Source organism: Orycteropus afer, unplaced genomic scaffold (genome assembly GCF_000298275.1).
Source record: "Orycteropus afer afer isolate SDZICR_OR568_19922 unplaced genomic scaffold, OryAfe1.0 scaffold00799, whole genome shotgun sequence".
In the NCBI taxonomy this organism is placed as follows: Eukaryota; Metazoa; Chordata; class Mammalia; order Tubulidentata; family Orycteropodidae; genus Orycteropus; species Orycteropus afer.
In genome coordinates this window covers 474,397-489,730 of record NW_006922386.1, presented here as the reverse complement: position 1 = coordinate 489,730, position 15,334 = coordinate 474,397, and the positions used below count along the sequence as shown (strand labels likewise).

Genomic DNA, 15,334 nt, shown 5'->3' with positions numbered 1-15,334 from the left:
TCCCTTCACATAAATACTATACATTAGAAGGGCACATCATATGAATGACACATTCAAACTAAGCAACATAAGAAAGGTATATTTGTCTGCTTGCTACTCAGTTTCTGCATAGAAAAGAAGTAGGTGCTCAGTGAATGTTTCTTGAATTAGTGAAAGGTTGAAGTAGTATTTTCTAGAGATACAATCTTATAATGTCCCATATGAGTCTATACTTGGTTGATTGAGGAGATATGAAGTCTGTAGCCTATTCTTCCCACAGCAAAATAAACACCTCCATGAAGTGTTTCTGGAAACCTCAAACAGATGATTTTGATTTCCTTTTCTCCCTCATCCCCATCTATCAAAAGCATTTACCTTGTAGGGCTCAACTCTCATACACATATTTTATTTCCACCTTCTCATTTTAGATTGTAAATCACTACTAGAAAAGTCCTTAAACTTCCTGTCCTTCTGCAAATGCCCTGTGTTACATGTAGAAGGTGGTGACTGAACAGATTGTTTTTTTCCAAATACCAAGTACAATTGTGCTATTCTCTGGTGGCCTAGTGCTTAAGGCATTTGACTGCTAACCAGAAGGTTGGCAGTTCAAATCCAACAGCCACTCCAGAGAAGGAAGATGGAGCAATCTACTTCCTTAAAAATTTACACTTTGGAAACCCAATGGGGATCTCTAAGAGTTGGAATTGGCTTGATGATAGTGATTTTTTTTTTTTTTTTTTGGTTTATTCTCCAGTGAAGATGTTACCAGTTTCTATGCAGAGCTTAGAATGCACAGTTGGTCTCTTTTCTTCACAGGTAATTTGGAAACCATTTACTTATTAGGAAAGTAAAAAGGGCTTCTAAAATTCTGAATACTCTGCAGCTAGTGTCTTTTTGATGTCACAAAGATGTTTAGGTTCTCACCTCTCTCCTAGAAGGCAATCAAGTTGGCTACAGTTTCATGCCACATGCTCTGACATCAACCAACATGGACCATTTTTGACTGTGGAATGTTTCTCTTTTGCCTTCACTGGAGGAGTATTTAGCATGAATGATGCAAAATATAAGAACTTGGGGAAGATTGTTCCTTAAAGTGTTCCTTTCTTCCCAATTAAGAAGTATGAACCACATAGGCCAAAGAGTTTATATTTGGTTTGCCTTTAAAATGTATGGGGAAAAATGTGTCCTGTTCTTGAAATTAAATGTACAAAATTGGGTGATAAATTTTTCTTTCACTTGAGTAAGAAACAAAGATCATCTAGAACCTAGATGTAGTTTTTTACTTTTTTGTGGGGGTGAGAGATGTCAAATTTTACAAAGCAGAGTCATTGTACAGTCAATAGTTTGTACCCATTTTGGTTTGTCACACTGGTCACAATGACCAAATTTAACATTCCTTCTCCAACTTCCTCCCTGTAGTTACCTGTTCTCAAGGTGATTCCAGTAATCAACCAAGCTTGAGAAGAACTCAGCTAGTCTTCATTTAAAAATGTACTAAGTGGATTTCTACAGAGACCCAGTGAGTATATGTGCAATCTGGAACAATAACCATAGATTTACATGATCCCAGGTCAAAGGTTTCTTGATGATGACTTCTAACTCAGATGTCTTGCTGCTCTTTGATCTTTCCTCTCTTTACTTCTGTGATTGCCTCAACATCAGCAAGGATTTTTAAGCACTACCTGAAAGGGGTAATACCCTGAGCAAGATGGATTGACACAGTGGCTGCAACGATGAGTTCAAGTAGGACAAGGATTGTGAGGATAGTACACGAGCTGGTGGTGTTTCTTTCTGTTGTATTGGGTCACCATGAGTTGGAGCTGACTTGATGGCACCTAACAAAAACAACCACAACACCACATACATGTTGTTGTTATGTGCCGTCGAGTTGGACCTGACTCATAGCAACCCCTCCTTGGATTTCCAAGGCAGTATCACTACGGAAGTAGATTGCCTCATCTTCCTTCTGAGGAGTGGCTGGTGGGTTTGAACCACCAGCCTTCTGGTTAGCAGTCAAGTGCCTTAGCCACTATGCTAGCAGAGCTCCCCACCATATACATATAGATTCCTTAATGTAGTAAATGTTTATACATATGCACACACACACATACACACACTGCAAGCACAAAGAAGCATAGGGAATATACATAATATACACACTGACCAGATAATCATAATTTTGGAAAAGGAAGCAAAATAATACCAGAAAGGTAATCAGTGATACCTTCATCTTTAAAAAAAAAAAAAAAGTTTCCATCCCAAAGTAAAGCAGATTATCAGTTCATAAGAGCAAGATTTATTTATTTGTTTATTTAGGCTGGAATAGGTTTGCCTGGAATTCCTGGATAAAAATCTAATTAGTTAAGCCAAGGAACCAGTATCCAGCAATTTTGATTTGTTAAATATGGAAGAAACACATAAATTGTTTTGTGTTAGTCATTTCACATTAACAGGGACTGTGTTTACAGATTGTAGATTTATCTTATTGTCAGTTAACAGTGGCATATTTAGAGTCTAATACAATATAATATACTTGAAAGGCAATCATCTTGTATGATATCCTTTTTGTTTGGGCAAAGAAAATGAGTCTTATTGAAAGACAAGTTGAGAATATTTATTTGTCTTTTAAGCTTGTGTTTTATCTCTGTTTTAAATTTGCACACATTTTCCAACCATTTAAAGTGTTAGATGTTTAGTTTTTAAACTATCTGTGTTTTGAGAAGACTTATATAAATATACTTTAGCTTACATCCTGGCTACTTATCTTGTACTCTTGTTATTCATATAATATATGATATTGAACACTAAATATGTACCAATCACAGTTCTAACCACTAAATAACAACAAAACGACACAAAAACACTGCTTTCGAGTGGGACCAGACTCATAGCCACCCCTCCTTGGATTTCCAAGGCAGTATCACTACAGAAATAGATTGCTTAACCTTCCTCCCAAGGAGTGACTAGTGGGTTTGAACCACCAAACTTCTGGCTAGTGGTCAAGTGCCTTAGACACTAAACCACCTAGCCTCCCAGAAAATCTTCTTACACCAAATTTTCTTCATTGCATTTTTCACTTCTGCATTTCTCAGTGTATAAATAAGGGGATTTAACATGGAGGCAATAATGGTATAAAATACAGCTACAAACTTGTCCCCAGGAAAAGTAGTATTAGGGCGCACATACGTGAAAATGCAGGGACCAAAAAAGATGACGACAACAGTAATATGGGAACCACAAGTGGAGAGAGCTTTGCGCCTGCCTTCTGCTGAATGATTTCTCAGGGACACAAGGATGACAGTGTAAGAGATTAACAAGATAATGAAGCTCCCCAGAGAGATAGTTCCACTATTGGCTGTGTCAACAACACCAGCAGTATATGTGTCTGCGCAGGCCAGTTTCAGCATAGGGTGGACATCACAAAAGTAGTGATCAATCACATTGGGTCCACAAAAGGGTAGCTGAAGCACCAAAGACAGTTGGATAATAGAGTGCATGAACCCACCTACCCAGGTCCCCAGCATTATTTTATTGCATCTGTCCTGATCCATGATGGTCATGTAGTGTAGGGGTTTACAGATGGCCACATACCTATCATAGGCCATTACAACAAGAAGAAAAATCTCAGTACAAGCAAAGAAATGTACCCCAAAGAGTTGCAACACACACCCCACATAGGAGATAGTTTTTTTCTTGGCTAATAGGTCAACAATCATTTTCGGAGCTGTAACTGAGGAGTAACAGATGTCCACAAAAGACAAATAGTTGAGAAAGAAATACATAGGAGACTTGAGAAGGTTGCCCATGTACACTGTAAGCATGATGAGAAGATTTCCCAGAAGTATAGCCATGTAGAAGAAAGAAAACAGCACAAAACAAACTTCTTCCACTTTTGGGTTCTGAGACAGTCCCCTTAAAATGAATATAGTTACGTTGTTTATTTTTCCCATGGAATTTTCCAGGAGGCTAAGTTCCCAAGACAATTACATTGCCTGAAAAAATAAAAAGGTCCATCAACAGTATTATTTCTAGGAAGTATCTCCATGGAAGTAGATTGCCTAGTCTTCCTTCCAAAGTGTGGCTGGTGGGTTTGAACTGACAGCCTTCTGGTTAGCGGTCAAATGGTGTAGACACTACGCCACCAGAGCTCCTATCATTTCTAGTTTATATAAAAATGTATAACCACAGTAGTTGATCATGCAAAATAGGTACTTACAATTGTTTGGCACACATAGTCAGAGATATTGAAGTGTATATATTTTGACCATCAACCTTCACACAACAGTCAATTTATTTACTCCAGAGAAGGAAACAAAGTCCAGAAAGATCAAGCAAATCCCATAAATAGTCATCAGGCCAAGATTTCCTTTATTTTAACTATTTTTTAAAGATTTATTTATTTGCTTAAAGAAAATTGCTTAGTTCTTATTTTGTGTAAGCCGTTGGCCTGATTTTGAAATAATTTCTGTGTTTAGAGTCCTTGGGCTATGAGAACAGTTAACATGCTCAGCTGCCAAATAATATGTTGGAGATTCAAGTGGACTAAGAACTACCTTGAATGAAATGCCTAGCAATCTACTTTCAAAAAAATCAGCTATTGAAAACCCTTAACTAGGAAAAAATTCGTGCCTCAAGAATAATGTTCTTTCAAGAACTATAGGAACAAGTTGAAAACAGCTAGTTAAAAGATTAGACAGGAATCTTAGGGAGCAATGAATTTATGTTAATTAATGAGGAACAAATCAGAAAAAGAAGGTGAGAATGGCTGCATAACTCGTCAAATGCAATCAATGCCACCAAGTTGTACAAATAGAAACAGTTGAATTAATCTATATTTTGCTGTGCACATTCACAACAACAACAACAACAAAATAAATCAAATCAAACCAAACCAAAACAAAAATGTCCTATGGAGTATAGTTATACTATGATGTGCTAGTGGCCACCATAAGTTAGAATCAAGTGTATGGCAATTTATTGGTCATTGTTTGGGGTATAGTAACATTTTTACACCAGGAGAAGTTCACCTTTTTTTGACACAGAAATGAAGACCTAAGTCTACAATTGCCTTTCTGAATATGGTCATGCTTATATAGCATATTGAACTCTGGTAGTAGGGACAGGATGACCTCAGCAGGTTCTCCTACTTATGAAACTAGGATCTTCCTGTGCCTGTGTTTGTACATGTTCTCCTACTTGACCTGAAGTACTTTACAGTCAGGATGTGATGTGGACTAGTACAAAGAAGAGCAAAACTATACTATTTGACAGTTTAATAATGGTGCTGTTGTTGCTGTTGTTAGGTGCCATGGAGTTGATTTTCAACTCATAGACTTCTCATGTGCCGTGTGGGTTCAAACTACATGGTAGTGCAACTTTGGGTAAATCATTTAATGTCATAGAGTTCTACTTCTCTATTTGTGAAAAGAGGTAGCTCCAATTTCATTATCCTGTCTATCATTCTAAGAGTTATTTCTATCATGAATTTAATCATTCTGTCAGTAGGGAGGGAGAAATAAGAGAAGAAAAGACCAATAAAAGAAACCTACTGGGAGCAAAGCAAGAGCTATTTGATGTGTAAGGAAGTGAAGTGAAATCTCAAATAATTTTTCATCTTCAACTTCGAGTATCTGGGAATCTCTCAGGTTTTATTTTCATTGGTGTTTCAATCACTTGTCTGTTGACTAAGGTGTGGGACTTGGGGGAGGGAGAATCTTGCTCTTTAGTATCACCTGTCCTTCACTCATTCTTCTAAGCCATCAACCTTCATAATGACTTATATTAGTTTTCCCAAAATGTGTGCAGAGATGAGAAGTATTCTCACTAACACGGAAGAATTAAATATCAGTGGAAGATCTCCTTACTGAAGGAGAATTCAAAAGTAATTAAAGGAAGAGAATGGTACTGAATTAGAATGATACATCTCCATGCCCTGGAGAGGGTCACTGCAGTGTTACTGCAAGAAGGGAGAAATATGACACGGTTTTATCAAATCAAGCCATAGATGTAAATGATTGATCTATCTGCAACATAGGGTGAGTTTACACATCTTAGCTAATCAATAGGAACTTCCTCTACCTGAAGGAGGCCCATCTCTTCAAGATCTCTGTTAAGTTTAATGCCTACAGCTCTTACTGAAGTCTGTACTCACAGTTATTCCTTTGTAGAAATTTTGTAACTGGCATGTCCACTTTTAAGAAACTATGGAGTTGTGTCCTTCTAAGTACAAATTAAAGTGGTAGGAGTAGTCATTACAGCTATGCCTTCTCTTTGCAATACAAAATAATGATAATCATCATCATCAAATTCAGATTCAGGGATTGAGTACGTCCCCTGCTTCTGCATGAAGGCTCTTTGATATTTCCTATTGATTGGAAAATAATTATATTTACTGTTCTCCCTGAGAAAGCTTGATTTAAGGGAGTTCAAATCATAGCAGTTTTCAAGAATTGTGAGTTGTGTTACTTGCATCTTATGCAGCAAACACTGTGCCTTTTTATAAGATCTGAATTCTGTAGCCATTGCCCAAAGTCCTAGAGGAGTCCTACTTCATCTTTGGATCAATATCCATATGAAAACATTTATCCCTCCTCTTTCTGTGCATTTAGACATGATAATGTCTCATTTCCCTTTGAAATAATAAAACTTTGATTGGCTATTTCTTTTCATATTCATGCTGCCCTATGTCATAGTCATGAATAGATACACTTTATTATGATATCATCTTAAAAGTATCATTCACCCCTTACTTATGAGGACAGTGTGTTGAAAATATATTAAATATGCTCCACATAGAGAAATTTGATTGAATTGTTATTTCCCACCACACTTCAATGAAGATAGATTGGTTAAGAAGAAAAAAAAAGGAAAAGAAACACTCACCAGTATTTTCCTAAGCTAGTGTTCTGCTTTATTTTGCTCTCTTCTTCAGATAATTTGGGAATAGCTGAGAAAACAAAGAAGGCTGCCTTAGAAACTCCTCTGTGAAAAAGTAGTGACAGAGCCTCACTACAAACACTTGATGGGTGATAGAAGTCTGTCTTTGTTGGTCCTGGTTCTGTCTCTTACTTCCTGGAGTGAGAGCAATCTGCCATGACAAAGGAGTTTTGCAAGAAATGCTCTTTTCACTGCTTGTCATAGGGCCTATTTCAAGAGAATGATGCAAAATGTAAATGACTTCTGGGAATACCTTTCCCCATGGTCTTCCTCCATAGTCTGTATTTCAGAGAAGGGAGGAAAATTGATTTTAAAATTAAGAAATATCACTCTTGGTAATGCTTGAGTATTTATTATATTCATGTGATGCTAAAGACTATGATATATTTGATCTTAAACACTCTGTTAACTTCTTTACATTTTCATGTCAATGTACAAATGTATGAATCAATGGATGGTGTAAATTTAGATACAACCCTTCACCTGTAAAGAAACCAAGCCTCAATTTTCCAACAATACACAGTCCTCAGTCATTACTCATGTATTCCACAAATATTTGCTGATTCTAACATTCTGTGGGAGCTCTGGTAGCATAGTGGCTAAGGCACTTGATTGCTAACCAGAAGGCTGGCGGTTCAAACCCACCAACCACTCCTCGGAAGGAAGATGGGGCAATCTACTTCCGTAGTGATACTGCCTTGGAAACACAAGGAGGGGTCGCTATGAGTCGGGTCCGACTCGACGGCACATAACAACAACAACAACATTCTGTGCACCATGCTGTTCACATAATGTAAGATGTTTTTAAGGCTTTTTCTTGTTTTCATTGTCTGGACTTCTGTTTCTTAATTTTATCTTGCATTTCTAAGTGTTTTAACTCCCTTACTAAACTAGCTGCATGATTAAGGTGCTGAAAAATTTTGGGAAATATTCCATATGAAATTTGAGGAGACTGAGAATTTAATGCATGTAAAAATATGTATACTGCTTTGCATTGAAACATTGTGTAGCTAATACATGGAGTCCTCATTATTATTTTATGTTATCAGATTCTATTTTTTTATGTATCACTATCACAATAACAACAATCATTTATTCATTATATGAAGAGACATGGGAACAAAATAAGAATTGTTAAGTAATTCACTGTTCTGGGTACCTAGTGCCACTCTGGCAGAAATATAACACAAATGGAATGGCCTTAACAAACAAGAGTTTATTCTCTTACAGTTTGGGAGGCTAGAAGTCCAAGTTCAAAGTGTTAGACTCTAGGGGCTGAGTGAAAGCCCCTCAATCTTGGGGTCCAGCTCTGCCTCCTGCTCCTAGCCCACTGAAGCTAGAGGCATTTCTTCAGTCAGACAGCTGCTGGCTGCTAAGGCTGGAAGCCCCAAGGTTGACAAGTAAAAAGGCACAGTCCTGATGTTACCAGACTACATGGCAGGCCATTAACTTAAGTCCACTTTAAGTCCCAATGTCAGCAGAGCATAGCAGGCTGCTGAGTAATGACATGGCTACATGCAGGGTCCAAGTGTGCCATAGTCTAGAGCCTATTCCCAAGGCTTCTCCTTATATACAGGAAGCAGACTACATCCCAAAGGCAACTACTCAGCTGCTTGTGGTAAATCCCACCATGGAGTTGATTGCCAGTCTCATAATGGGGAATAACTACCACCAGCTGCCCAGCCACTCAACCAGGCCCAGGCAACTTGACACAAAAACATAACCACCACATTCATATTTTGACTTACAATGATTACAGTTCATTCTCAACCACAGAGTTCAAGGTGCCCAGTATGGCCTTGAAGACTCAGAAGTGGCTCAACTTACTCTTCTGCCATTATATTAGATTCTTCTATTCCTTTAATAAACATATACAGTGTACAAACTTTGTTCAACCCACCAGCCACTCCTTGGAAGGAAGATTGTGCAATCTACTTCTGTAGTGATACCACCTCAGGAACCCAAGGAGGGGTCGCTATGAGTTGGGTCCGACTCGACGGCACATAAAAACAACAACTTTGTTCACTTATACTTGGAAAAAACATATGTATGTATATTTTAAATAACATATACATACGTGTGTTTATTTAAATAACATAAGTTCAGTTTCCCAAATTATCTGTGGATATAAATTTTATATAATCTTAAATATTTTTCTGGACACTAAATATATAAATTAATTAATAACTGGTAGTCTAAGAAGAAGAAAAATATTTATAGTTTACATTTTTTCCCTTTATTTTTGGTTGTTGTTGTTGTTGTTATGTGCTGTCGAGTCAGACCTGACTCATAGCGACCCCTCCTTGGGTTTCTGAGGCAGTATCACTATGGAAGTAGATTGCCCTATCTTCCTTCCAAGGAGTGGCTGGTGGGTTTGAACCACCAGTCTTCTGGTTAGCAGTCAAGTGCCTTAGAACAAAAAGTATATATAGAACAACAATTGAAATTTGGCATATTATCTAGTTTACTACTATACCTTTAAAAAGTGTCACTATTTGAAGTTAATTTGTTAGCAATGTGAAACTTAGTGATATGTGATTTTCCTTGTTCAAATAACTAGGTAATAACGTTGGGAAGATTTGAACTCACATCTGGCTAAATCCAAATTTCTTGACTTTTCTACTTCTTCCTGTCATAGGTAACAACTACTATATATATATAATCTTACTGTGAAAATACTGAGTTCTTGAAGTTGTAGAATTTCTCAAAGTATTTTCAAGTGACTTTCTTGTCACTTTAATTTATCCTTTGAGTACTATGTGATATGACTTGTTTAAGTATTTCCTCACCAAAAAAAAAAAAAAAAAAAAAAACCTCTAATGATTTAATAATCACTAGCTTTTTGTAGGATGAGTTGAAATCAACTTTATGACAGTGGGTTTTGCAGGAATCTCTCAAAACTGAAAAAAACAAACTCAGTGCCATGGAGTCAATTCCAACTCATAGACAGTCAATTGGGTTTCTGACGCTGTGAATATTTACAGCAACAGACTACTCCATCTTTCTTCCATGGAGCAGCTGCTGGGTTTGAACCTGCGACCTTCTAGTTAGCAGCCAAATGTCTAACCCACTGCACCACCAGAACTGCTTGTAGGAGTCACCAGGTGATGCACATTTTTGGCTGCTAACCAGAAATATGGAGGTTCAGCTGTACTCATAGGTGCCTCAAGGAAAGACATGGTGATCTATTTCTGAACAATCAGCCATTCAGAACACTGGCGAGCACGGTTCTACTCCGACATACATGGACTTGTCAGGAATTGTAGTTGATTCAAAAATAACTACTCTTTTGTTTTGTTTTAACCATGTGTAATTTACAGTACAATGGGGAAGATGCTCCCACAGTTTTCCATTTCATGTGCTGCATGTAATGAAAAATTAGAAACCTAAAATAGATTACTCTTGGAGAAAATAATACCAGAGTTGAATCAAAGGATTAGTCAAACTTAAGCAACAGAAGAAACATGGAAAAGATATTTCCTACAAAGGCAATAGTTCAAGTGCCCCAACTGTCTCAGAATCATTAACACGATCCTGCCTATCTTTATTTTATTTTTAATAACCTCATGTGGCTTATTGAGACTTTAAAACATGAGCCCACATTAGTTGTCTTACTTGTTCTCTTTGGTAGAGCTTTCCCTTTAAATAAATTCTTTTTTATATTTCTTTTAAATTTACAATCTGATTATTCTGGTTCCCTAGTGCCACTCTGACAAGATTATACCCCAAATGGGATGGCCTTAACAAACAGGAGTTTATTCTCTTACAGTTCAGGAGGCTCCAAGTCCAAGTTCCAAGTGCTAGACTCTAGAGGCTGTGTGAAAGCCCCCTGACCTTGGGCTTCAGCTCTGCCTCTTCCTCCTGGCTCACTGAAGCTATAGGCATCTCTTCACTCAGGCATCTACGAGCTGCTGAGCCTAACAAGCCCAAGGCTGACAAATAAAATGGCATAGACCCAACATTATCAAAGCACATGGCAAGCCATTAATTCAAGTCCATTGACAGTTCCAAGGTCAGCTGAGCATGGCAGGCTGCTGAACAGTGACTCAGCTACATGCATTGTTCAAGTTTGCCATAGGTGGACACCATTTGCAAAGCTGTTTCTTATATACAGGAAGCAGAACACATATCCAAAAGCAGCTACTCAGAAGCTCACCAATTCCACCATGGAGTTGATTACCAGTCTCATCATGAGAAATACTACATCCAGCTGCCCAGTCACTCAACCAGGTCCAGACAAGTTGACACACAAATGTAGCCACCACAATTCCACTCCTTGTCAACTTGGCATCTGTGCATATCTTCAGTGGATGGTATCTGTACAGATCTCCTTCACTGGGTTCCTGTAATCCCCTAGTTCCTGGGTGGCAACCTACCCCTCTTGGTCTGGAGGGCCCTGTTCCTCTCCCTCTTGGGCATGGTAGGCCTGTCCTCTCTCTGTGCAGAGACTATGGCCCCATCCCCCTGGCCCACTTGAGCCAGCAGCCCCATACTCCAGAACTAGTTGGTGTAGCTCTAACTCTTTGAAACCTAGGGGTAGATGGTGGTTCCACACCCAGAGGCCATGGTTCTACCCTTTGAGGCTGAGGCAGTTCTGTTTCCTATTTCCTTGGTCTCTCTGCTTCTGCTGATTAATGTCAAAGGCAACCACTCTGGCAGAAATCCTTCTGCCCAAAAACACTCATCTTTCTTGCTCCATGGGCTGGCAAACCTGCTACTCCATTTTATGCCAGTCTTTTCCACCAGTTAAGGCCTGAAAGCAACCCCCTTCACCAGGAAGCCACCTGTGCAATGGCACCCAGCTTTTTCCTCCATGAGCTGGTAAGCCTGTTGCTGTTTAATGCCAGTCTCTGGGCTCTGCTACTGCCATCTCTCCTGATGCTCTCTAAGCTCTGCTCCTGCTATCTCTCACACCATATGATGTGGCCTCTCTGCCAGGGTTTTTGGATCAAGGAGGCACTCCACTCCTATTTCCACATTATAGGTATCTGTCAGAGTAGCACCACACTCTTGGTACCAAATGTGTTAGGCTGTGTTCTCTAGAGAAGCAAAACCAGTAAAACTTATATATACATATAGAGAAAGAAAAATTTATCTTAGGAAAATGGCTCACACACTTATAGAAGCTGTCAAGTCCCAAGTTCTTGGATCAAACGTCAAGCTGGAGAACTTTTCTGACTCATGTAGCTGCAGGAGCTGACGAGCTCAAGGTTGGCAGGCAGTGTACAGGCTGATGACGCCAACAAACGATGAATCCAAGATCTCCAGGCTGAATGGTGGATTGTTTGCTCATGGACAATTGTAGGCAGCACAATAAGGTCCTGATCCACAGAAGAGTGTCTTTTTTCCCAGGATGTCCATAAATACACTGCAAGCAGACCACACCCCTAAGGAAACTCCCTTCCAACTGATCAGCTGCTCAAAACATATACATCTGATCCCATCATGGGAATAACCCACATTACAACTGTTAAACCACACAGAATTTTGGTCCAGTCAAGATGGCACACAACTCCAACTATCACATTGATTTATCTCTACTTTTTCTATTATCTTTGTCTGGGATTTAGGCAACAAGCCTCCGTGGTTACACAGTCCATAACAGCTAGGAAGTGGCCCTGCTCTTTGCTGGGAGCACGACATCTAATTGTTTCACACGGGTAGGGTCCAGCTTTCTGCCCTAGCAGATCCCAAGTTTCAGGCAGGAGAAAGAGAAAGGTATAACTTGGTCATCCAATGTAAATTATCAGAGAGTTGTCAGGTCCAAGAGTGGAGAGGTATGACAAGGACAAAATTTTAATATTGCTTGGTTAAATATATTTGATTGAATAGGGTGTTGCCATTAAAAAAAAAAAAAATGACTGATATTATTGGGTGTTTAAATTTTTTTTCCCAACATTTTACTATGAAAATCATAGAAAAATTCAATAACATTTACAAATGAGAGTAATGGTGTAAGTCATATACCTATCTAGATTAAGAAATTTCCTTTAACGCAGACTTTCTTATGTTGATTTCTGGATAGTCCTTATGCCCTCAAACCTCAGAGGCAACTACTGCTCTGCTTTTTTTCCATTGTTTATTAGTTTTACTGTCTCTTAACTTAATACAAATGGAAGCACGAAGTATTTACTCTTTCATATCTGCCTTATTTCATTTAGCAAATATTTTTGTGAGCCATTAATACTGTTGTGAATGCCAATAGTTCATTTGTTTTTATTGCTGAGGATTATTTTTCTACTGATGGACACTTTGGTATTAGACACAAAGCTACTATGAGAATCACAATACAAGTCTTTTAATGAACATATTCTGTTTCTTGGAAAAATAATTATGAATAGAATTGTAGGGACATGTGATGTGGGTAAGGAGCCCTGGTGGTGCACTCATTAAGCACTCGGCTGCTAACTGAACGAATAGTGGTTCAAATCCATCTGCCACTTGACGGGAGATGATGGATTTGAACAGTAGTCTGCTACCGTGAAGATTACAGCCTTGAAAAACCTATAAGGTAGTTCCACTCTGGCCTCTATGGTCACCGTGAGTTGGCATAGACTTGATGGAAACAGGAATGATAAGTAAAAGGATCCCTGGGGTTGTAAACAGTTAAGCAGCTAGGCTGCTACCCAAACAGTTGGAGGTTGTAACCTGCATAGGACCTCCATGGATGACTTGGTAATATCGTCCCATAAAGATTACAGCCAAGAAAACCCTGTGCCACAGTTCTACTTGGTCACATGGTGTCACCATGAGTCAAAAACACCTCATTGGTACCTAACAACAACAATTGCATTATGTGCTGTCGAGTGCCTCCTTGGGTTTCTGAGGCAGTATCACTACAGAAGTAGATTGTCCAACCTTCCTTCTAAAGAGTGACTGATGGGTTTGAACCACCAGCCTTCTGGTTAACAGTCAAGTGCCTTAGACACTGTGCATGATTAGCTCTGTATTGGCTCAGGTTGAGCATGGGCAAAAGTTCAGGGACCTGGGGGAAGGAGAGATGCTTAGCCATGGTTTGGTTGGCAAACATTGTTCCAATTGGTCAGTGAGATAAACTGTTCAGCTAATCATTTATGAAGGAAATAATGTGAATATGGAAGTTTTGCATCTAGCCTGGCATAAGTAAACAAAGGGCATCCTTGAGTATTCCTTGGGAGCTCTGGTGGTGAAGTGCTTAAGACATTTGACTGCCAACCAGAAGGCTGGAGGTTCAAACCAACCAGCCACTCCTGGGAAGGAAGATTGATTGGGCAATCTACTTCCATAGAGATATCTCCTCAGAAACCTAACAAGGGGTCACTATGAGTCGAATCAACTCAATGGCAGGAGTTAGAATTTTGTTTGTTTTTGAGTTTTACTTAAGTAATATGTAGAAAAGGGTATTTGTTTTGTAGCTTTCCAGAATATGAAGTGTGTTGAGGGAGGAGAGTTAATCATGGTTGTTTTCTAGGGTCACAGGGATTTGGTAAAATTTATTTCTGTCAATGACATTTACAATTTTTGTAAAATACTTGGCTCTCGTCATGCATTAAATGTCAATTTTGGGACACTAGTGCTTACCCTTAACTTCTTCTTCTTCTTTTTTTTTTTTTTTAATCTGGTGAAAGTTTAGGTAGCAAGTTAGTTGTCCATTCAACAAGTCATAGACATTTTGTTTCCTGACATTGATTGCAATCCCTGGAATATAACAGCAGTCTTCCTACTTCCTCCCTGGGTTTCCGTTTTCCATTGCTCCCTCTTTTTTGTCCATCACTGTCTTCTTAGCTTTATCCCTTGGCAGATACTGCCTCTATTGTCTCACAGGGTTGATTGTTCTAGGAAATGCGTACCTCCCTGATGCCAGTGTTCACCTTATACTTCTGACAATTGTTTAGCTGAAAGTTGATCCCCAAGATAAGTCCTGACTAAGGCTTGAAGTGTGATTAACAGCCATAATCTCAGGGGTTCTATAAGTCTCTATCAGACATGTAAGCTGGTCTTTTTGTTGTGACTTTGAGATTTGTTTCACAATTTTCATCCACTCTATCCAGCATCTTCTATTGTGATACTGATCAGAGTGGTCAGCAGTGTTAGCGGGGCACCATGTTGATTTTCTGATCTCAGGATTGTAGAGGCTAAGGTTCATGCGGTCCATTATTCCCCTGTACTATTCTTTCTATCTATCTTTGATTTTCTTTCCTCTTCTTTGTTCTGGAAGAATCCAATTATTGGACCTTAGAGGGTGGCTTACAAGCATTTAGAACCCAATTGCTGTTCAGCAAAGTCAGATGTACAACATGTTTTTTTGTATTCTGTTATGCCAAAGGCCTTTGATGTCTCTAAGGTGTAGCCCTGAGCTCTCAACCCCAGTGGCCTATTCCCTTAAGATGTTTGATGATACCAAGAAGTTTTGATAAATTTGTACTCTATATGCTCTACT

General features: G+C 38.8%; 1 protein-coding gene across 1 annotated transcript; it reads right to left on the bottom strand.

Moving 5' to 3' along the window:
• Positions 1-364: 364 nt before the first annotated feature.
• Positions 365-3,929, bottom strand: LOC103211833 (olfactory receptor 4S2-like). The gene is made up of 2 exons (XM_007957815.2): positions 3,019-3,929; positions 365-404 (listed from the first exon to the last, which is right to left on the bottom strand). Exons 1-2 carry the CDS (start codon positions 3,927-3,929, stop codon positions 365-367), a joined length of 951 nt encoding a protein of 316 aa, XP_007956006.2.
• Between the last annotated feature and the right edge of the window lie 11,405 nt (positions 3,930-15,334).